The 23481-nt window shown below is 48.6% G+C and overlaps 2 protein-coding genes across 2 annotated transcripts in view; both read right to left on the reverse strand.

Moving 5' to 3' along the window:
- Positions 1–6174, reverse strand: part of LOC104508758 (polymeric immunoglobulin receptor-like) — a 6760-nt gene extending 586 nt beyond the window's left edge. The window contains exons 1-9 of the mRNA XM_010150484.1: positions 6089–6174; positions 5507–5832; positions 4488–4817; positions 3559–3864; positions 2801–3115; positions 1724–1850; positions 1078–1196; positions 643–768; positions 451–509 (exon numbers count right to left, since the gene is read on the reverse strand). Coding sequence (XP_010148786.1) covers positions 451–509; positions 643–768; positions 1078–1196; positions 1724–1850; positions 2801–3115; positions 3559–3864; positions 4488–4817; positions 5507–5832; positions 6089–6174 — 1794 coding nt within the window. The remainder of the gene's footprint in view (positions 1–450; positions 510–642; positions 769–1077; positions 1197–1723; positions 1851–2800; positions 3116–3558; positions 3865–4487; positions 4818–5506; positions 5833–6088) is intronic.
- An 11142-nt stretch (positions 6175–17316) lies between these two features.
- Positions 17317–22814, reverse strand: LOC104508759 (polymeric immunoglobulin receptor-like). Its single transcript, XM_010150485.1, has 8 exons — positions 22778–22814; positions 21770–22111; positions 21422–21480; positions 21164–21293; positions 20746–21075; positions 19916–20099; positions 18527–18639; positions 17317–17321 (listed from the first exon to the last, which is right to left on the reverse strand). The coding sequence occupies exons 1-8, from the start codon at positions 22812–22814 to the stop codon at positions 17317–17319; spliced, it is 1200 nt and encodes a 399-aa protein (XP_010148787.1).
- Positions 22815–23481: the final 667 nt, after the last annotated feature.

A 23481-nucleotide genomic window follows, 5' to 3' on the forward strand; every position in this document is an offset into this window, starting at 1 on the left:
GGGCTTGCCATTGCCACAGGAGCAAGTCACAGCCCTTGCAATGGCAGAGACCTCCCTGCCTACCTCTGCCCCTGCCTGTATGGGAGCACAGCGGTGGGGTGGGGTGGGCGCGGAGCTGGAAGGTGGGCTGTGCTCTGGCCTCTGGTCATCTGCTCATCCCAGAATTTTATAACTATGGTAATAACCCAGCCTGAAGCTGGTAATAACCTTCCTGAAGCTTCCTGGGGCTGACTTGGTGGATGGTATTACTGTCTCTGCTAAAACGTGGGGTCAGGAAAGGGTTAAGGTGCCCCCAGGGAGGCTGATCTGCAGCAGGCAGCAGGATCCAGGTTGGATAGGGAGCACCTGGGTATAAATAAGGCCACTGGGAGAAGGCAGCTCCTTTGGCAGAGGCGGGAGGGCTGCGGAGGTGCCTCCCAGGTCAGTGGACTCTCTCCCACCTGCTCTTACCCGATTTGCCTTCTTTGTCTCGGCAGCGCTTTCCAGGGTGGCTGGGGTGGTGATGAGCTCTGTGGGCAGAGGAGGGGAGGTGTTAGGGTGTGGGGGCTGTCAGTGGGCAAGTATTTCAGTGGCTTACGTGGGGTCCTTCTGCAAACCCCTCACCCTGGGGCTGGGGAGCAAGCCCATCAGTCAGCAACCTACCATCGCCTCCGATCTGAGTCTCCTGGCTCTCTGCCACACAGGTGTTGTTGCTTGTGCTGTACTCCTTCACGCTTTCAAAGTCTGACATGCTGATGTTGGTCCTGTAGCTCCCGACGGACACCAGGTCTGTTAACAGGGAGGAGAAAAATACCCGGCGTGCTCACTCGGTGACACCCAAACTGCCTCTGTGCAAGGAGACACCTTGCGATGCCACGTCCAAAGCCCACGGAGGGGTAGTCTCCCTCTCAGCCTGGACATGATGGGTGTTGGAACTGTACAGAAGGGGTCAGCGGGAGAAGCAGGGTCCCTTGTTAGCCCATTCCATGGGGGTATGAGGGGAGCAGCTCAGCCCAGCGGAGATGGCAGTGTGTGCGAAGTATCACCTCCGTCTTAATGTTGCTGACCCTTGAGAGACTGGAAAAGGCAGGGACTCACCAGAGCGCTTCATCCCCCTGTACTTAAAAACAGCAAAAGCTGTCGCCAGGATCAGGAGCACGGCACCAACAGGGCCTAGGACTAGAAGAAGTATATTGGGGCCCTGGCTTTGGTCAGAGCTGGAAAAGAGGGAAAGATACAGCATTAAGTTGTGAAATGCATTATTTTTTCAATCATCTAAGACTGAATAATGTATATGAAATTCCAGCAGTCTAAAAATCTATGTAGGATGATAAATCTGGGTGAGGGTGATGCGATTCAATGAATGAACTAGTTCTCAGCACATCGCTGGGAACTAATGAAAATGTAGGACAGAAGTTGTGCTAAATCAGCTACATCAGCAGCTGGGTTATAAATGTGTGAGGGAAAGCTCTCTAATCTTGGCAGAAGTATTTTCAATTAGATTTTTGTACCTGGAATCTCTAATTGTTCCCTTCTGGGACTGTATTTTCTTACTTGGCCCAGAGATTAATTTCAAGACCTCTTGCCTTTTGCTTCTTTTCCCCTGAGGTTTTGAGCTATGTTCTTTGGAGACAAGAATTTGTTTTGTTGCTAAACCACGCGCGCAGTGTGCAAACACTGTACCAACAATGGGTTAATAGAAACTTCATAAAAATCACAAATTACAGGCTTGGAGAGAACTAACCCTTCCGAGGCAGCTGCGCTTCCCACTCCAGCATCGCTGTAGGCTCTTCCTTGGGGAATAACGCCATTCTCGGCGTGGCTGGGGGCCTCAACTTCCGGGAGGTCTAGGCTGTGGTCAGCGCTGCGTCCTGTATCACCCAGGGAAGAAGGGCAGTTAGTTGTGTGAGCAGTGTAGAGATGGTGATGCAAAAACCACTTGGGCGTATGTGGTGCGTGTGGAACTGCAGTGAGCTTTGACTGTGCATGAGAGTCCCCTTAAAATGGGGTTTAGAGAGCTGAAATGATCTTAGTCCAACTAATTTATTACAAAAAAATCTCAAGTAGGCTCTCTCTGCCTACATACTCTTTGAAAAGTCTTGCATTTGTAAGTTCTGCCTCTAGTATTTCCAGAACAAATTTTGAATTCTTGGTTTGCTTTTATTTCTAGCTCTTTTCCCACCAAAGACAGTGAAATGAGGATGTTTCTCTGTAACTATTTTTACTTTGACCATCACCCACTTAAGACTGTTACATGTGGGATATCTAGGACTATGCTTTGTTTTACTTCTAATATTCCTTACTGAGAAAAACATCTTAAATCCGAAATACTGCACTGAAGTTGAGATTGAAGCCCCTTGCTATCCAAGGGGAGTTGGTGGTAGCGCTTCCTTTCCTGCTCCCTACTGTTTTCCTGCTTATTAAGATAAGCTTCATGGAACAAGATGCCTATCTGAACTACATGTGGTCCTTCACCTGACAGATGTCAGATGTTGCTCAGTCTAAATGATGCTACAAATATGCTATTGCAACAATTAATAAGGACAGGGTTGAAAAACAGAAATGGTGTGGAAAGTAGTGATTTTTAGACTGGTAGGTTTTTTCGTGACTGGGAAGCAGAAACCAGCGAGTGGATGAAAACATCCATGCCAAGTTGCACAAGGTCAGGGGGATGTTAGCATCTGGGAGGCTGCCTGGATGGCAGCACTCCTGTTTTGGTGCTGCAACCTAGTGGCTATGGAAAGGACTTCTCTCTCAGCAGAAGCCAGCGCGGTTCACAGTCCTGAAAAGCACAAAAGCCTGCCTTCGCCTTGTAGCTCACCTTCAGTCACGTCCAGGTACACTGCCATGGTCTCCCCGAAGACACCATTGCGCTTCACCCCACACCAGTACCACCCTTGGTCAGACTCTGTCACCGGGTCAAAGGTCAGGATAACTGTCTTGTTGTCAGTGTCACAGGTAACACCTGGCCCCGGCTGACTTTGGTCAGAAGCTGTCATGGGGGTGCAGTCGTCGCTGCTCCACTTGCACCAGTACTTCTGGTAGGAGTAGTACTTGCATGGATAAGAGCAAGTTAAATCGACACGTGAACCCACTTGTGCCTCCACTTTCTTCTTTCCCTTCAGTCCAGGTTCTCCTGCCAGGGCAAACACAGCATCAAGGCTGATGTTAGTGGTTAGTGGTGGGAATGGTAGTCAACAAGTCGTGGTGCTGCCAGAGATGGGGAATCAGGAGATGTATCCTTGAGGGAAAGTGTACCTTACAGGGCTAAATTAATGTTAAGGATGCTGTGTATACATTTCTGGGTGAAAGCTGGGGCTTTTTTTGCAAGGCTTAAGAAATACTTCTATGAGAATCTTTCATGAACACTTTCACATCAAACTGAGACCTTGTGTTTCATTTTAAACACCATTTTAAAGCTACTGGGATGTGGGGTGATTGGCACAATGTTCTGCCTTGAGCTAAAAGGTCAGCTGGACCTCGCATCCCTTCCAAAGGAGCAGATCTGGCTTTTCAGGGTGCTTAGGAGGTTTTGTACCGACTGAGCAGGCAGAGAACTGCCAATGTGTGAGCTCGTACCATCTATGATCTTCAGCTCAATTGACGATTGCTGCTCCTTCTCATCTGTCATGCACCAGTAATAGCCTTTGTCGCTGTCCGTCAGCTGGTTCAGGATCATGGTGACTGTCTTGTTATCTGGGCTGTCATACATTGCCACTCGTCCTTCGTACGAGCCCAAACCGTTTATGATCGGATTACACCTGGCCTCTTTCCACTTGCACCAGTAAACTGAGGACTTCCTTGGAGGATTGTAGTGGCATTCAAAAGTTGCTGAACTTCCTTTTACTCCAAATATTGTAGTTTTTGCTTGAGGAACATTTGACTCTGGAGATAAAAAAGAAATGAGCAGCCACACGTGTAAATTTTGCTCCTGTGGCATCGTCCCAAGAGAATAAATATCAGATCAAACAGAGCTGTTTTTGCTAAAGCAAGGCTGGGTAGAGCTCAGCAGTGCAGACAGTATGAGATTGTCCTGGCACTGCTAGGCATTGATCCTAAAGGGTCTGACAGGCCTTTCTTTTTCCCAAATTCACTGGGTGGTTGTTGTCTGTGTACTGACATTTCAAAGTTTTGCTCCCTTTGCTAGGGGCAGGGCAGGTTTTCTTCTTTCTACATCTGCCATTTTGAGATTTGAAGAATTAAGTCTTGAAGAGATGGTTTGCCTGTCTCAAACTGGTAAGCAGAATTTGTCTTCTGGAGTTTTGAGCTAGCCAGAGTGGGGAAGACAGCTAGCCACTACTGGGAAAGTTGTCTTGATACAAGCTTTACTAGTCGTGGCTTAGTATGTCACAGAGAGCTGAATGACTAGAAAGAAGTATCTAGATGATTGGATAATAACACTCTGCAAAGGAAAATTGAAGTTCTTGTTAAATAAAGTGAGGTTGCTAGTGATGCTTCTGAAGAGAAGCAGAGATGAAGGGATAAAACATTGGGAACAGCTTACTCACCCTCATAGACGGCCACATCCAGTTCCTTTGTTTCTCCATCCTGCCCATAGGTGCCAAACCCACACTGGTACAAGCCGGCGTCTTCCCAGCTCACCTGAGTTATCACAATGCTGAGTGAGCCTTGAGAGTCCTCATAGCTCATCAGAACTCGCCCTATGTAATCCTCATCAACTTTCTTAGTACTATCGATGATGTCATAGCAGCTGTTTTTCTCCCTCTTGCACAGGTATTTCCTCTCGCCTGCATAGTCACTCCCAAAGCTGCAGGTTATGGCCAAAGTGCCGTGTAGCTTTACGTAGAAGAGCTCAGGTCCCTCGGGCACACGTGGACCTGTGCAGAGAGACACCAGTCAGCATCTACCGCCTGCTCTGTCGGTAACTGTGTGACTCCCCCGCACTTCTGAAGGAGTTTTTTAACATGGGGTTTCTCCATTCTTTGCTATAGTATATGATCACATGCCACTCCTGGTCATAGCATGACCTATCCAGCTGTGTCCGATGCCTGGAACACATTTTAGGACTGAGGTCTCCATGCTCTTTCACTGTCTGCTCTAAGGTCTTCTCCCAGAGCCTTCTTGCCAGGGGCCGCGCACTGCGCCAGTGCGGTGCCATCCTGCATACTGTGCTCTCGTGGACTTGAGCACGGGCTTGGCTCACGCAGCCTCAGCGATGGGTTGGAGGGCACATCGGTGTGACGGGGCGGTTCTGCCCTCTGACTGCATCTCCCTAAGTTTCAGTGGCTGAGGGAGGTCGGCCGTTTCTAAGCAATGTTTGTGACCTTAAGGTGAGGTTTGTTTAATCTGATTATTTTTATTTTTTATGTCAGATTTTTGGTCAAAAAATTCACTCTGTAAGAGCACAGGGGAAAATGAAAACTTTCCTGAAAGCATGGAGCATCTTCATCTCTTAAACACTGGACAGGCTATCTTGGAGCCTTATTAAAAACAAAAAGGGAGTGGAGGGGTGTGGAAGGGAAGTAAAAGAAAACAATACTTTAAGGAGCCTCAGGGCTGTAATTACCTCCAGAAACCTCCAGACTGACTTTGTGGGAGAGTCCTCTGCCATTGATACCAACACCGCACTGGTAGGTCCCCTTGTCTGCCATTGTAAGCCCGGAGATGCTAATCTGGAAGTTTTCTGCCTCTGGGTAGTCGGTGATGGAGGCTCTGCCTTTGTAGCCCGGAGCAGCGTATCCATTGCTGGAGACAATGGTCGTGCAGCCCATGGCCGACTCCCTGCACCAATACTTTCTGTCGTGTTTGTTCACACTGGTGGGAGGGTAGAAGCATTTCACAGTAACCGACCCGTTGAGCAGACCATATACCTGCTGTGGTCCGAACACGGGGCTTGAGACTGCAAGAGGAAAACATGTTGGCTGTAAGTGTTGGCTGTGCTACACAACCCGATGGGACTGCAGGGCAGGTCGGGTGTACCGTGGCAAGCACAGACCCAGGGCTGTGCAGCATCACATGGTCTAAAAGGCCCCATGGCAGTGATGGGCATGGATGGGGTAGAGACACTCCCTGAGCCCTGCTCCCCCTTTAGTAATGCCACCTCTGGCCTTAGGCAACACATAACACCAGTGCCCCAGACTGGTTACACATACTTGCTTCCTTGGGGGGGTATCTGCTGCTTGCAGATTCAGCTGGGAGGAAGGCGAGCAGGAAGATGAATGCCAGTGAAGTCATTTTTCTTGCATTCCCTGGAAAAAGGCATGAAAGTTGGTGAATAATCACATTTACAAAATGATTAACTGATCAAATTATCTAATAATCCACATGCCTGGAGGATAAGAGGGTTGTGGCTCCTTGAGCTGGAGAGAAATACAGCATTTAATCACTCCTGTCAAGAAATTGAATGGAAAAGAGGGAGTGGATGTGTTTTCCTGTGTTGCCTCATGAAATCCTAGCTGTTTGTGGGTCTCATCCCAACACCCCAGTCTTCCCTGGTGTAAAATGAGGGCAGTTGCTCTTATGACAAACTTGTTTGATGCAGTGCCTGCAAGCCACCAACGTGTCCATCTGAGCAGAGCGCCCCAGGGACAGTGTCCCATGGACACGCAACAGCAGGGGTGTGCACAGCACAAAGTGATTTTGGCCAAACCAGGGAAGTGTGACTTGATGTAAAATCAGAAACGGTATCTGGATATACACTCTACATCAGAACAGCCCATCACAAGGCTGAAGTCCAAAAGCTGCTGAGCCCTGGCAGGCAGGAGAGTCAGGTGGCAACCCAGAGTTCAGCTGCTCACTTGACCCTTGCCAGAAGATAATGCTGCTGCTAATAGTTTAATAGTTGGGCTCATATTTTCTTTCAGTGTTGTCCGTGCAGTGAAAGGAAGGCTTGTTCACTTATGAGCCTGAGTGCCAACACCACTCCTTAGGAAAACCTGCTCTCACAGAGTCAGAATGGTTTTGTTTGCAAAGGACCTTTGAAGATCATCTAGCCCAACGCCGCTCCGTGGGCAGGGACAGATTTCACTAGGACGTGTTGCTCAAAGCCCCATCCAGCCTGACCTTGAACACTTCCAGGGATGGGGTATCTTCAGCTTCTCTAGGCAACCTGTTCTAGTGTCTTACCACCCTCATAGTAAAAATTTCTTCCCTATTTACGAATTTCTTCCCTATGTCATGGAGCAGACTTCCTGTCTGCTTTGATTTACTGTTCTCGCTGTCCCTGATCTCTTCAAGGATACGCAAAAGAGAAAAAGGGTAATATTTTTACCTCTACTTTTCTGTTTGCTTCCTCAGCTGCTGGTAAAGTTAAGTGAGATGCAGGGATTTACCCCTCACTCAGACTTAAACCAAATAAAGCACTTTCCCACCTGTATATCCACCCAAACCTACTGCACCAAAATCAGCCATTGGCCAGGGCTCTGCAATGGCTACTGGGGAATGCTAAACCAAACTGTGTGTCCTTTCAAATGCGTCCATAGTCTTCAGGATGAATATTTCTGACCTTCCCTCTGTTTTGGACTATAAGATGGCTCAGAGGAAGCCAAGGCTCTTAATTTGCTGAACTGTTTTCTTTGGCCTGAACAGAATGTGCTGTTGGACACTGCATGGTGTGGTGGTGGGAATGTGCATTTCCTGAGCGTGGCTGTTGATCTACTTACGTACTACAAGTCCGAGAGAAGATGATAGGTGCCAAGGAAAGTCTTTATAAACATTCAGAAGAATTTGATTTCAGGGTGTCAAGTGACACAATTTTATTAAGGGTAATTCCCAGTAGAAGGACAAGGCTTTTATTTCCCTGTTACGATGAAAGGTGTTCTGTTGTACATTCTTCCTTGTATTTTGATTTCTAATTGCTCAGTGGCTACTTGTCCCTGGCTAATTATTAACTCACTGAGCATGAAAAATGTTCTTTCATACATATCCCAGAAAGAGCCAACAAGACAAACATAACATATTCTGCAGAGAGCAAACAATATGGCACAAAAGGGCCTTGGTGCTTGCCCATTGCTAACAGCGGTTCCTCTGGCTGATGGTCACCTCCACCCTTCCCTCTGCACTGCAAGCAGGATCCCAGTCCAGCTTTCTCCTTCCTGGCAAAATTGGTATAATCTGTTAGTCTGAATCCTCTCCAATAAAATCGCCTGCTTCAGGGTTCTGACAACATCGTTTTGTCAGGTAGGGAAGGATTACAAAGACTTCTTTTTTTTGAGACAAAGATATATCTGTCCAGAAAGCTGTGTGCAAGGGTGGTGGCATCAGGGACTTCATATGCATGTTGGAGCAGGAAAGAATCTTTGCATCTCTGTGTCTGAGGACACGTGCCCTTGTGCCTACACAAGAGCAATGGTCCCTCTGCTTGCACGGCCAGCATCTGCAACTTCTGCAGCTCTGGGCTGCCTGCAGTCCTGTTCTCTCAGGTGCTGTTTAAAACCTTCCCCCCTCACTGAACAAATGGAGAAAACTCCCCTGTGTAGCAGGTCCGAACAAGCACATCCACTGCTTACGTAAAAACCTGTGATGTACTCCCATGCTGATCCACTGAGCTGGATGGCTGGAAACCCCCTCCCTGCTGCTGGAGCCGTGCTCCACTTACAGTGACACTTCCTAGCCCAGAGAAATGGTGCAAATGAGCTTTGCTGGTCACTCTGCAACGAGCAAGCGCTGTTTGGGATGCTGGAGGAGAACTTCGTCAAGCTGTTGGGGAAAGAGCACTAGTTTCTTCTTGCTTTCAAATAATGTTTGCTGCTGGAATTGCTGTCTCTAGTCAGAGCACAAGGTTTAAACCTCAGAGCTCCAGGGAAGAGAAAGCTGCCGGGCTCTCATGAAAGGGAGTGCAAGTAAGTGGCCATGTGAGCGATTTGTATTAATGCTTCTGCAGACGGCGGGGGAGTTGGAAGGAGAGAGATGGGACAGCAAATGTTTGCTGGGGGCTACACAGGAATCACAAGGCTTGAAACCAGAGGGATGTGCCATGTATGCTATCTCCAGAGCAGCTTGAGAAGTGTGCTGGAAGGTCTGCACTGCTCTCAGCCTGCTGCGTGCCCAGAGATGGTGCCCGGGAAGTGCTGGGAAGGGTGAGGTGCCTGTGCCCAGCCTGTACTCCCCTGCCACTCAGCTGCAGCTTCTTAGCAGTCTATCCTGACTTTTCAGGCATAGAGAAAGGGCAGAAAAAGTGTTCCTTTGTTGTATATTGGTGAAATTTTTGCTGGAGCTGGCAGTGAATGTAAGACTTCATTTAAGACTTCATATACAGATGTCAGTAGATGCCCTCTGTCTGCCTCCCCTAAGCTGCTTCAGAGAAAGATGCAAATATCTGCCCTAGGTAGTGATGCTGACTGGTCCCGGGGGGTTTCCCCAAGTCCTGGGGGGGTCTGGTGGTTGGTGTGAAGTATGAGGCTTGTGGCAGTGCTCCCCAAACCTCTCAGCAGAAGCTGAATGTGGTCACCCCATATGGGAACAGTTGCACTGGCTTTGTGGATGACTGATCCTCTACCAGTTTTGCCCGGGGGCTGCGTGACGTGGCTGGTTTGGACTCAGTTGCCACACTGGGTTCCCCTCTACTCATGTCCACATCTCCTGCTTCCCCCTCTTGCAGGCACTGACCTGCGTGTCTGGGTGCCTGCTTTGGATTTCTGATCTCTCCGAGTTGGAAGGACTGAGCATGTGAGACCATGGTGTCCCCACGGACTGATGGACACTGGAAACTTCTCCCACAGGGAAAACCTGATCCTATCACACTGCAGCAGGATGGGTCACTGGGTCCCTGTTCGGCAGCTGATGTGCATGGCACCATGCCAGTCGGTGCCTGCAGCCCACATTGTGTGGCATCAGAGCTCCTGCCCGCACCAGAGCTGCCAGGCAGGAGGGAAGGGAGCGGCTGAGGGAAACCTGGACACACACCTTGTGCCACATATGTCCATGCAGGCAAAGAAGCTGCTGCCTTAAACATGATGCATTAAAAACTTGGTGAGAAACTGCAAGGCAGTGCAACGGACTGGTCAGGAGCTGGGGAAACCCAGTTATTCCCTCTAGGAAGGTGTCTCCAAGAAGCTGCTCTGCAGTACAGGGCAAAGTTGCCATGGGTGGGAAGTGCCAGTGCTCTGGAGCAGCCACCTCCGTCGGAATTTTGGGCTAGAGCTCACCCGCACTGTTGAGCCAGTCGCTGCAGACAGCCGGGTTGTCTCTGTGGTTAGTTTAAAGCATCCTGGTAGGTGCAGGGGAGGCAGGAATTAAAACCTTGTACTAGTTCTCCCCTCTTCCCTCACTCTGCAGGACTTGCAGAGAAGTGAGAAGCCCTGGGGAAAGCTTTCAGCTGCAGGAATGTGCCTGGGGTTTGCAAAGTCCCTGTTGCAAGTGGTCCTCCCTGGGTTATCACCAGCTGTAGGCTGGCACCGTATTCCTTTTTCTTTGGGGGTTTTTAGCTACAACTCAAATTTTGGTTTTGTGTATTTACTTTTATCCTGCATCTTCAGAACTACCAGCTTCCTTCTCTTCCCTGTCCCAACGTAACAGGTTTAGAAGGTTTAAGAGCACAGATGCAGTATTCCAGCTGAACTCAGGAGGAGGGAGTTTGCACGTTGGTGCATGGGCTTCCCACTCAGGCCCCTGGACACCAATGTCACCAAGATCAGGGCAATGGTGTCTTGTCCAGCATGCTCTGCCAGGCAGGGGTGGCTCCATGCTCTCCAGCTGTTTGCAGTGGTCTGGTGTGTTTGTGTGCATAATGCAACAGGGATTTCAAAGAATTATATGGTACAAAACCAGAACAGGAGAGGCTAATCATTAGCAAGATTAATAATAACAAATCTGAACATGTCATTGTAATATGCATTAAAACAGAAGATAATCATTACCAGGTAAATGGCATTAACTTTCTCCTAGTCACCTATTTCCATGCTTGGCTTGAGTTGCCACGTTCATGACCATGAGCTTGGAAACCGCTGCCGAAACCCCCACCGATGGTGATTGCGCAGGTGCATGAGCACATGAGAAACCTGGGAAGTGTTCGAGTATTTAATAAAACCCAACTATATACCCACACCATAACTGGTTAAAATTCATTACGCCTTGTAACATGTTTCCAGAATTTGGATTTTGTTGTGTTTTCTTACCACCTAAGGGCACTGGAGCTTGCCGCATGCACGTGCTGCACCAAAGGGGCTTTGCTGGTTAGTGCCGAGACACCGACGTGCCGCAGCGCGGGTTCAGTGTAAAAAACCATGCAACTGGGAAAATGACAAGTTCCTTTACAACACAGTGACCTTTCTTTCTTGCTTTCCAACTCAGGATAGCTAAATGATTTTGTTGTCTTAGTATTATCTTGAGAGTGAATAACGCTATCTGTTTTGATTTGGTATGTTGCCCTGCTCTTAAACCTCACTGCGTTATGCGTCCGCCGAGCGACGGAAGTTCTAGTGCTGTGTATAAAGCTCTGGGGAGGCCAGACTCCCTTCCCTCCTCTAACCCCACAGTCACTCCTTTGTCTACATGGACATGTCTTTAGTGCTTCTATCCATAGAAGTGGCTCGTGGTGCTTTTTCAGGGCTGTGGGAGGTTGGTCTGGAGCAGCTATGGCATGAGACCTCCCTGGGCTGGGTTTCCCAGTCTACTGTGTGGGCACTTCCCTGAATCCAGTGCCTTTGGGATTTGGGGTTGGGAACACCACCTTCCTCTCCAGCACTATCACATGCCTAAATCTTGAAAGAGTGCTTTTGGGTTTCCAGCAGAAACTGCTCTCTAACCAGGTTGGCTCGTCTAAATATCATTCGTTCCAAGACCTCCTCCTAGTCTCTATGTTGCTGTTGTGACTCCACATCCCAGGAGCAGTATCTTCAGATTTGTAATGATGTGAAAGAGACGAGGGCCCAAGTTATTCAAACCTGAGCAACCAGCTGCACTCGCTGGGTATGAAATACCAGAGTTCAGTTCCCAAATTCTGCTGACTCAGCTGCAAAGTTGAGCTCTGAGAAACTGGTATGCTCCTAATGCAGCCTGCCAGGGATCAGCACAGTCCAATCCATTAGCTATTAACTAGTGCTCTTAACAATGACCAGTGTCAAGGACGGGCTACGGGATCAATGAAACATGAAGATTTGGTCGCCACATCTGTAATTTTAGCCTAGGAGTACCCCCGTTTTTCAGAATGTTTACTGTTACTCAAATATATGAGAAATAACAACATACAGAATGGAGTAAGTATTTTTCCTCTCAAATCCTTTTAAAGCAAGAACCACTAACATGGTGAGCAAGCGGCACAGATGCAAGCTGATACGGAGACAGGCAGTGCTGAGCAGCAGCAGGGCTTATACAGTGAGCAGGACCACCGACATGTGCTAGGGGTGATTTAGGGAGGTGCTGAAGGCTTCTGTGCCTAAAGCAAAGACACAGCAATGGACTTCTTGCTGTACAGACATCTTTACGCTGCCCATGAAGATCACTGCATAGATGGTGTTACTGTGAGTTTTCTTTGCTGTAGTGGGATGTGGAAAAGCGACCAAGGAACTCCATGATAATGGAGTTATGAATGAGCAGTCAGCTTTAACCTAAAAGATCAAGCTGACCTAAACACATACAGAAAAATATTTCACGTTCCAAACCGATGGCTCCTTTACAATAAATAGGAGGTGCTAATTTTGTGATGCAGTGAGCAGAAAGAGCTAGGCAGATCTTACTGATGATTATCAGGATTTACTAAAATATCAGCAGTTCTTTGGAATTTCTGCAGTACTTGTGACCCTCCTAACTAGGGATGGAAGTGCCAGTTAAACACTCTCCTGTATGTGCAATATATTCTAGAAAACAAATGAAAAAGAGTCATCAGACAGCACTCAGGGCAGTGAGTGAAATTCCTGCCGAGATTGTGCGGCTGGCCTAGTTTTATGTTCCTTTGAGGTGTTAGATAGACCATCTGCTAACTCATGACCTGGTTTTATGTTCCTCTAAGGTCTTATATGCCCCATGCACCAGCTTGTTGCATTTCAGATAAGGGTGTCATGGCTCGCTTCTTCCTTACTTTTTTTGCTTCTTGTCTCTTGGGCTGGAATTCAACACTGTTCGAGTAGTATTGCAAGGAGCAGGAGCTTGGGCTGATCCAACAGCACTTAGCGTACAGCCACGGACTGTACAGCGACAGTTGCTGGCTGGCTGGGCAGTACCAGTGCACGCACTGGTAACAGCAGCGCAGTTGCTGTGGGGAGGTGGTGTTCCTCCCCACTTCAGATGAAATGGATTAGAAGTCCTCTGTGACTGTTTGCAGGGTAAGTTTTCAGGTGTGCAGACACACACCCCTTTGCTGTGGGTCTAAATGTGAAGGGTCACTGCCAGCTTTCTCTCATTTCAGTTTTAGGACACCACATACATCCCGTTTCCTTATGCTTCAGTATCTATTTATCTTCCTTTTAACTGTATAAACTTGGTAGCTCTTCAGAGCTCCTTTAGGACATAGCTGCACCAATTCTCTTGAATTTCAAAATCTGTATCCTGTTGATTATCCCATGTTGTGATTCAAAAGACTGACCACAGACCAAGTTGCAACAGTTTAGAGAACTACAGCAATGTTTACTAACATTTGCATTTTCTACATTAAAACTTACTGCAAATATTGTGACAATAATTACCTGTTTTCCAGAAAGATTAGAAACCTACCATAAAGCAGAAAACAAACCTCACAAGCCTGATCCTATGCTTCTGACCTTCTTTTAAAGAAATCAGCCCCCCACCAGCAGGACCTGCACCCCTACTCATTGCTGGCTCAGAACTCCTCCGCATGTATGTGAGGAAGAGTCCTTGAAAGCATCCCAGGACTTGTCTCGCCTCCTTCCCCATCTCAAAGCGGTAGTACAAAAGATTTCACATTCAGAATGACAATGAAGAAGCGTTACTTACACTCCAAGTCAGTTCTGCAGACTATTTTGTACTTCTTGTATTGGCTTTCAGCCTGACTGCTCCCAGTTTTGCTGGTGTCCTGGTGGCTGACCCCCAGGTCCTGCCTCCCCACTGCAGCTGGACACTGGGCTCTGGCAGTGCCAGGCTGTTTTAAATACTCCTGGTCCCTCTGGCCCTGCATTTCCACCTGTTGTGCCTTAAAGGAATAGCATCCAAAAACTGGCAGGTGAGAGCCGGGAAGCCACTGCCCATCCCAGCTCTGCTGTCGCTTCGAGGGTGCGCGCTGTTATTTACCCATGGCTATTGCACAACAGCCGCCCCAAGAGAGGGGCTCCCAGATGGTCCAGGGGATGAAGGAGCCTGGTGGTCGGGTCCATGGTGGGAGCAGGGTACCTTTGAGAGGATTTTCTGCTCAGACAGGACCCGGAGAGCTAGGGCAGCTGCGACGCCTTGGTTTGAAGGTGGGTGCCTACACCCAGCACAAACTCACTGGGGAGCCTTAGGGGTCTGAGTCCAGCTGAGCTCACAAGGGTCCAGCCAGCCCCCTCCTCTTTCTTGGCATTGCAACATCGCCCTTGAGTCGTGACTGCGTTTCCCATCATCCAAGGCAGGAGGGTCCCTTGCTGCAGGGACTGACCTGCTTCGGATCTTACGATACCCCCAACCAACAGAGGATTAGCTTTGTAGAGCAAAACTGGACAAAACCAGGTGGGTTTTTTTAAGCTATTGCACATTTTTTTGGAAACTAATGTCCCTAAGAAGACTGCGGTTGACTGTCCTGATAGAGCAGGTCCATCTCCCTTCCCTGCTCTCTCCAGCCCCTCAGCCTCGTGGGAAGAGCAGGAGTCTGGGTGGGCAAGGGCTGGTCATGTCTGTGCAGACTAAGAACACTGTAAGCTCTTCAGAATTAAAAGTAATTAACAGGAGCTCTGCCGCCGTCTCCAATGTCACTTCTTTGCTCTCCTGTTGTGGGCAGATCAGGGGCCCCAACACAAATTCCCTGTGAAGTGTGGGCTTGTCAGAAATGGCACCATAGGATAGAGTGAAATTAATGAAGACAAAAGTATTTGTTACGTGGGATGAATCATTAACTTGATTTACCTTGTACTAATGATGCAAAAGCAGTAATTTCTTCTCACTAGGGGGTCACACGAAGCTTTTCTCATCCTCTCTCAGTGAAAGCTTGTGAGCTTAAATGAGATGGCAGCTCCAGGCGTTCCTGCCATGCCTGAGAGCAGCGGGATCCTGACCTGGAGTCGGGATGTTCACCAAATTTGTCAGGTCTCAAAGCCAGCCCTGGAAGCACCTTTCCTCTAGCTAAGGGTCTCGAGCTCCTTTCTTCCCACGAATTCACAGTTTTTGTGGTGAGGAAGGAGCCTGCATGGGTGATCTGATGGGGATATTGAACTGAGAGAACAGCCTCCGTCTATCCTAGATGGGAAGAGACCCTGATCCCCTTGCCAGCCGTGTCTTTCCCACCAGTCCCGCTTCTCCGGCTGCGGTTGGCATCGTTTTTTATTCTCGGCCATGGAGTTACGCTTGCTTGGCCACAGTTGGCACAGGTGTGTTTGCCTTCCCGTGCCTCCTGCTCCCGGGCACCTTTCCTTGGGGTGCCAGCACGTCGGCTTCCCATCTCACCTCAATCCTGCACTTTGCAGGGATTTGTGTTTTAAAGAGGCTGGGCCTGCAGAGGGGGTGCAGGAGGAAGGCAGCATGGCTGCAGGCGGAGGAATTCCTGGCAGGAACCAGCCACGGGGACCCGCATATGTGGGTCAGTCCAGGTTGGATGCACAGTTTCTTTAACAAAGCCACTGCCTTCTCCCTTAAGGTTTCTGGTAAAACCGATCCGCTGTCTTATGCAAATATATTTACTTGCCTTAACGGAGGAGGAAGCGTCCTCCTGCCAAGCCACAGGTTCCAAAGCACTTTGGCATCTCCAGAAAACAAACAACCCTGAGCTTGCTTTTTTTTTGGGCCAAAGCGCAGTTTGCAGCACGGCATGTAATCAGTGCACACAAACCAAAGTTACTGCTGGGGTCTGGGCTGCTTTTGGGCTGAAATGATTTGATTTGGAAGCTGTGGGTAGTTCTGCAGGAGAGGTGGAGGAAGAACAGCGTTTGAGAATTTGGGTGTTTTGATAGACTGAAGTCAGATACAGTTTACGAGTTGCAAAATGACCTTGCGGATAAAGATTTTTTAAAAATTATCAGAAAACCCTCATTTTTTTTGCATCGCACCCAGCAAACCTGCCGCCGCAAGGGTCCTTCCTCCCTAAACCCCCTGCCCAGCTTTACCTTTCCCTCTGGGCGCTTTGCCTCTGCAAGAGACAGTCAGGCTTGCACACAAATCACTCGGTTGCAGGTGCATTTTTATTCTCTTGTACAACCCACGTAGCAAGTGGCATTTGGGCAGCCAGCGAGCCTTCGGCTCTCGACACAGGACGCTCGGCTTCTGAGCAGGGCAGCGAGCAACGAGGGGTAGCAGGCGCTTTGCAGTTCATAGCCATGCCTCGACGTCCCATGGGAAACTTCCGAGCTCGCGTACACGGGGGCTTTGAGGCAAGGGGGGTCTGCCGCAAGTCTTCCCGAGTCACTGTGAAAGGTGTATTTTCCCCCCTAGGGTTGCTGTAAGAAAAAACAGAAAACCCACAGGGGAAAAAAAAAAAAAGCTGTGATCCACAATATTTATACAAGTGATTTCATGGGTGTTTCTGGTTTTATGCCAAACTTGGTATTTTAAATAGGTCTGATATTTCAGGGAGCCCTGAGAACAGAAAGCTAGAAAAATCTGGGTTGGAGGGGACTTCTGGAGTCAACCTCCTGCTCAGCTTAAGCGGGGAGTTACCCTGTGCTTTACCCCAGCACAGACACCTAGAAACAAAAGGCACAATTAACAACTTCTGGTATATGTTCTCATTTGCAGAAGTTGTTCACAGAATGTTTATTGTTTATTTTAAAAGTTTGAAGGGGCAGGTGTACTTTTTTCTTTCCGTTCTTTCTATTTCAGATTGCAAGAACCCCTCATGCAGCTTCTTTTTGTAAAGTAAAATCTCAAACAGCAGTAAAACTTGTGGCGTTTTAGTTGCATCACTCTGCAAAATATTCTAGATTTCAACCTAAATGGCCTTGGTTTTAAAGTCACTTATTTCTCTCTGCAACTGTCTGACTTTAAAATATCACCTGCTTGTTTGATCAGAGAGTTTGGACCTACGTGCGCTGTGATGAGGATAAAAAATGCCATCACCACATTTTTTAACCTGCTATTCTACTAAGCTTGATCTTTTGGTTTCTAAAGGAGAAGGGTACATTTCACTGGCACAAATTTCCACAAACTGGATAAGCTTTAAAATATTTGCCCAGATTTTTGTACAAGAGCTTCTCCCTAAAAAGCGTCAGTGCTCCAAGACAGACCCACTGGTTCTGTATTTTGCCAGAAGACATGCTCTTGCACATAAATTGGTCGTCCTAAATCTTCCAAGGATGGCACAGGTTATCCTGCCCAAGCAGGACAAAAAAGAGTGATTGCAACACAGTGAAGCAGAATTGCTTCTGTGTAACATTGCAAGGGGTCATAAGCAATCGGACTTCATTAAAACAAGCAGGAAGAGCGATAACGTGTTTACTATGCGTAAGCAGAAATTATAAACAAGCCCATAATAAATTTATAAACCTCATACTGGATATAACCCAAGCCTTTTGAAATCTAGGGCTCAATGTCTCTTGGTAAGGAATAAAGGCAATAGTTTGGCATCAGAACATAAATCCTGGGCTGCAAACCTAGTTATCCTGTTGAGGTATTTCACATGCTAACCTGCAAACCCTCTGCTTAAAATCTGGTTTTATTCTCTTCTACCAAGGGAGACGACACTCGCAGTGCCAGTTCCAGAAAACACCCAGCTACATTTGCCAGAGTCTGTCCCACGTTCTTGCGCTTTTTCTGGGCTCAGGGTTTCCTCCACTGTTTGCTCTTTTACAGGGTTCAGACCAGCCTGAATCATCACTGCTTCCACATTTCCCACGATGCTTCTTTCTTCTCCTTAAAAACAAAAAATACAGGGGCAATGGAGGGAAGAGCTCCTCTAATGCCTATTTAAATAGACCAGCGTGTCAGAACGGTCACCGGATTAGGCCCATGGTTTCCCAGTTTCATTCTTGTCAATGACATTCCCATTCACTGCTGTCCTGGCTGGAGATGGTTGTCCCTGAATTTATTTCTAGGCATGCGGTATGTTATAGAATAAAATATGTGCACATATTTTTTTGAAAACCAGTTGTTAGCAAGGATTTTTGGGGCCAGTGTTTGGCAGCTTTGCATCGACCGGGTCAGATTCAGCCCTGCAAGGCCACCCGGCATGTAGCCTCTTATGCCACGCAGGTCCCTGCCCTTTATACTTCAGGATTTCCGAGCTCCCACAGAGCCGTAAATCTTCTATACACAAAAACTCAACCTTGCTTTAAAAAATTCCGTTTCCTTCAGTTGCTTTTTGTTTAAGCATATTGAAAAAAAATAAAGCAACTTCTCCAGGACGTTGCTTGCTTGCAGGTACAGTTCCACTTTCCGGCTGCGCTGGCTGCAGAATGGATGTGTGTCTCCAGAAATGGAAATCTTCAGTGAGTCAGACTCCAGCTCTTGGAAATCACAAGCAAAGCCATTGCAAAACAACAACTGCAACCTGAAAGGTGTTGCCTGGCCAACTTACCCGTCTGCTTTTGAAGCTTCATTTTGGTCAGGGCGAGAATAGCGATGGTGATGAAAATCAGTAAAATGAGAGCTGGTAGGATAACCAGGAGCAGGCTTGATTCACCTGATGAGCTGGAAAGATGAACCATGAGAATTTAATTGGATTTTGATTCAGCTATGGGCTGGCTGAAGTACCTTAATGCACACTGCTGGTTTTCAACCAAAGAGTATAAAGGAGTTATAAACTCTGGGTAAATCAAAGAACAGTCAACAAAGTCAAGTAGAGATTAAATAATTTGATCTGGAGCTTGGCTTATGAGGAAGTAATTTCTACAGCTACTTCTGCTCTACCATGTGGGGTTAATAAATGCCAGCCCCTCCAAACGGAAAAAGAGCTATTTTCATCATACAAATTCACGAGCGAGATTCATACTCTTTGTTTGTGAGTTGTTGTAGACTCTCATGCTGTAGGAAGGTGCCTACATGCTGTTTCCTTGCAAAAATGATAAAAATGCTATCAGAGCCGCAGAGGCAGACAGACCTTTGCCAGGAACTGTGCAAAATCGGACCCTTTGTGATCTGTGATTAGTAACATGCTCTCCCTTCCTCTTTCTGGTTGGATGGAGGGAGGCTGGGGATGGAGGGGATGGCGCTTCTCGTGTCACTGGGACAGATGCGAGCTTTGAGGTGCATGGAGGGACAGCTCAGGGTGTTGAACTGGACTTGTGGACTTTGTGGTTTATCTTCAGTTATGATGGACACTGCAATATCTGATGCATCTGCCCTAGCTACGCAAGTCCCTTCACCCGGCGCTGGGTGGTGGCCGTAGCTGGGATGAGAGGGGTGGGAGCTGCTCGCATCCATCCTGTGTGACAGGAAGCACAGAAGGCAAATTCACCAGGGAAACCACTTGCACTGGGGTGAGCTGCAAGGCTTGCTTAGAGAAGTACCATGGAAAAATTACTGGCCAAAATAGCTCGCAGCCTTTTGATGAACCTTGTCCAAAGATAGCTCCTTATGTAACACACAGCACCCAAACACTGCCCTGGTCGCTGGCTGCCCATAAGGACTTGAATAATGCGCATGTGGCAGCTACTGATTCACCAGCGGTATTGCTCAAGCCTAATGTTTCCTAATGTCCTCTCTCCATACTGGGCAAAGGAAAACAGACAGGAGCACATCTATTGACTCTGGCATCTGCTCTCCAGGAGCAACCAGCACCAGAAGATTTAGAGACAAGTTCAAAGATACCTGCCACAGATGGACGTGAGATAACCTTGCCTTCTGCTTTCCCAATGATAAACATCTCCTTTTGGTGTGTCCAAGCTTTGTGGGGCCCAGGGAAATGGGGGAGATGAGTTGTAAAACACTGACGTGGTGCCAACAAGGAACATGGCCGTGAACTTACCTCTGATGATAGATTTCTCTTGGGGAGGTTATGAAGGTGCTGGGGGGGGCAGTGGGCACCAGGGTGCTGGCGCTCTCGGTGACGGTGCCCATCGCATACGTCAGGCCCATGATGCTCCTCTGCGTGGGCGTGCTGTAGGCAGCCAGACTCGATGATAAAGTGGGTTTCACAAGAGTAGATGTTTCTGGGTGTTGCGAAGAGCAGGTTTCTACAGGAAAAATTATTTTGAGGCTTGAATATCCATCTTTTTGCAGAGACATGTTAGATTTACCCAAGTTTTACATATTTTACCTTGCATCTCAGTATGAAAAAATATGCAGCACAGTATGACCAAATCCAAGTATTTCTATATTCCTTTGAGTCTTACAGAAAGCAGCTTGGGAGTACTAATGAAAACCCATTAATACTTGGCAAACATTCAAACTCTAACCCTCTATTTCTGTCTTTTCCAGCTGAACAGTTATATGGATCTGTGTATTTACATGCCGCAGTTTCTAAACCTTCAGAGCAAAGCACGTGTCCCTGTGCTGCACTTGCAAGGATCGGGGTGTCATATGATAGAGGTTTGCATCAAAAAGGATCAGTAATATAATTCAAACAAGCGAAGTTTCTTCTGAAACCTCAGTTTACATCCCTGTCCCTGAAAACCTTTACCATCACCTCGATTACTTGACAATAACTGTAAGGCAAAAGTATAGCTGATGTTTCTTTTTGTTAGATTTATGCATAGCACAAAGGAGAATCCCTTCTCCTCATGCCCATGAAGAGGTAGAGGAAAGACTGATCTAGAAAAAGGGATTTATTGTATTCCAAGCCACTGCACCACCTACCTTTCTGGATGTGCAGCTTCACGGAGGACGTGTGCTCTGTGTGCCCGTTTTTAGCCGCGCACCAATACCATCCTGCGTCCTCCTCTCTCAGGTGGCTCATCACCACCGTGTAAGTCCCGTTTTCCTGGTCGCTGTTGGCTATTTGTATTCGCCCCTTGTAGGACTCGTGCACAAACCCGTCCGCACCCACGAGCAGCGAGCAGCTACCTTCCTTCCACCTGCACAAATACTTCTTCTCGTAGTTCTCCTTGGGATCGTAGTGGCACCTGATGGTTAGCGAGCCTCCAACTGTGCCGCTCAGGAATTTTGGTCTCTTAGGAAGGGTGGAGGCTGCAGGTTGGAGAGGACCGCATTAGCATCTCATTCCTCGCTGTGAGGAACCCACGTGGCACTTGCAGCCCCCATCGTCCCGTCCTACCTGTGGTCACCTGCAGAGCCACCACCCGCAGGCTGTCCCCAGGGCTCAGTCTTCCCGTCCCGCACCCGTACAGCCCTGAGTCTTCCTTTTTTAAGTCATTTATCAAGATTTTGAAAGCTCCAGAGCTTTCCTGAGGGGTGATAAAGATTCGTCCTTGGTAACTCTTATGCTGTCAGCTATGAGAGTGCAGCTGGTTCTCCCCAGTTTGCACCAGAACCTCCTCTCGCTGCCTTGGGTGTTCCTGGGTGGGCACAGGACTGTGACAGAGCCACGGAGCTCCCCCTGGACGAGCTCGACCAGCTCCGACGCAACAGCATCTGTAGGGAGAGAGCACAGCAGGCACCGTCTGGCACGCAGCCCCCAGGCAGGCAGGACAGTATCTCCTCTTGCATTTATGAACAGCTAATTTGGTCAAATCTGGGTACCTTTCTACCTCATCGTTGTAAATATCTGGTTAATAGCACAAGGTGGGAAAAGTCAATAGACCTGCTGTGCGCAGAGAGCGGACAGCGTGAGCTGATGTTCCAGCGTACGGCCCCAAACCGCTCCCTGTGAGCTGGGCTGCCACCGGCACAGAGCCTCCCCTCTCCCCTGCCAGCACCCTACCTGCCAGCACCGTCAGGTTCAGGCTGACGTACAGGTCCCTGTTTGTGGTGCCGATGCCGCATCGGTAGGTCCCTGCGTCACTCTTCTTCAGCTCTGTCATCGTCACTGCGAAGGTGCCGTTCTGGGGGGTGTCCTCGAGAGACACTCGCCCCGCGTGGTCCTTCGAGGTGTAGCCTGTTGTTGAGATGATGGTGTAGCAAACCCCGCTTTCTGCTCTTTTGCACCAATATTTTCGGTCGTGTTTGTTGGCTGGCGTGATTGTGTAGAAGCACTGATGGGTGACTGATCCTCCCACCCTGCCTGTCAGAAATCTGGGTCCGTACAAGGTACTTGAGACTGGCTCTTTTGGGGAAGGAAAGAAACAGAACTAGTTGGTTACTCGGAGACAGCCAGATCCTCGCCTGACAAAATGCAGTGTAGCTTCTTCGAGTCAGGGGAGTGATTATGAGTGGCACCAGTGGGACTTCTGGCCCAGAAAGCTCGGAGTTCATTTTGGATGCAGCATGTTACCTTCCTTGAGTGCCACATAATACACTTGAGGATACCTGGTGGTGCAGAGCCACTGCCCCATGCTACGGCACAACTGGGGAAACCCTCGATGTCCCTTACAAGATGCCCAAAACCCCCATCAGCCCTGACAGAGCTGCCTGGAGTTAAAGGTCAAGGGCAGCAGTTAACAGCAAACATCTAAGCATAACCTTTGGCATTTGCAAACTCTGCCTGATCTGGCAACTTCCTTCTCCCTGAAGTTGCATTGCACAGGCACGAGTGGCTGGCTACGGTGTCGAGCGACTGAGAGCTGGGATTCTCCTTCCCAGCTCCTGCCATGCCTTTGCTAGCTCTCTGCAGGCTTCTAGTGGGCAGGGAAGTTTGACCAGTTGCCATATTGCAGGTGAAGGTGTCTAGTGTCCAAGTGAAGGATTTAGACAGGGCTATACCTGTTTCCCCAATGCCAGCTTTGCCTGGTCTCAGTGTAAGTGGCTGCAGCGTGGTTTCTTGGCAACTCACCTTGCAGCAAAGCTGCTAAGAGAAAGAGAACCTCCATGTCCAGCCTTCACGAATGTTCGCTCGGCAAACTTCAAAAATCTCGCTTTGGATACGAGATTTTGCTGCTGTCTGTGTTATCAAACAGAAGAGAGAGATTGTGGCTGGGATCTGCCAAGGTAAACCACCCAGGCTGCTCTGATGGCTGCTGGGAGCAGAGCACCCACATCCCTCGTGGCTCCCAGCCCGTGACATGGCCTAGCCCCAAGATAAGGGAAATTTTAAAAGAAAGCACAGTGTTAATAGTGCTCTGCAGCCCTGGCATTCTGGCCCTGAATCGTTCCGTGTGTGGGCTCTGAAGGCATCACTGGTAACGACAGCCCACTGGCAGCCGAGGGCCAGGGTCTGCAGGGCACCCCTTAGGGTGCTGCAGCAGAGCCACAGCAGCGCAGCGACCAGGCAGCAGCCCCCGCTGCGGTCTGCCGGGCTGTGCTGCAACCCACACCAGTGTCTGCGGGCACGGGGGCAATCAGGGAGTGCTTCGGTGCTTGCAAACCCAGCACCAGGCAGCCGGCAGCAGCCATGAGACGTGGCACTTTGCTTGGTCCTGCCCTGCCAGCCGCCGGCTGCAGATGGACCAGTAGCATCAAGTAATTTCTTCTTTTTCTTTCCTTTTTTTTTTTTCAGTAGGAAATGCTGCAGGTCTCAGGAGGGCCAACACCCTTAAA

This window comes from Eurypyga helias, unplaced genomic scaffold, assembly GCF_000690775.1.
Source record: "Eurypyga helias isolate BGI_N326 unplaced genomic scaffold, ASM69077v1 scaffold6134, whole genome shotgun sequence".
Taxonomy (NCBI): Eukaryota; Metazoa; Chordata; class Aves; order Eurypygiformes; family Eurypygidae; genus Eurypyga; species Eurypyga helias.

What these genes read in the sequence shown, in the direction of transcription:
- LOC104508759 (XM_010150485.1), bottom strand. Translation starts at nt 22,814, where the DNA reads ATGGAGGTTCTCTTTCTCTTAGCAGCTTTGCTGCAAG. An exon ending in CTTAGCAGCTTTGCTGCAAG is followed by an intron (nt 22,112 to 22,777) that starts GTGAGTTGCCAA and finishes CTTCCCCAAAAG; the next exon opens with AGCCAGTCTCAAGTACCTTG. An exon ending in GAAGCTGCACATCCAGAAAG is followed by an intron (nt 20,100 to 20,745) that starts GTAGGTGGTGCA and finishes CGCAACACCCAG; the next exon opens with AAACATCTACTCTTGTGAAA.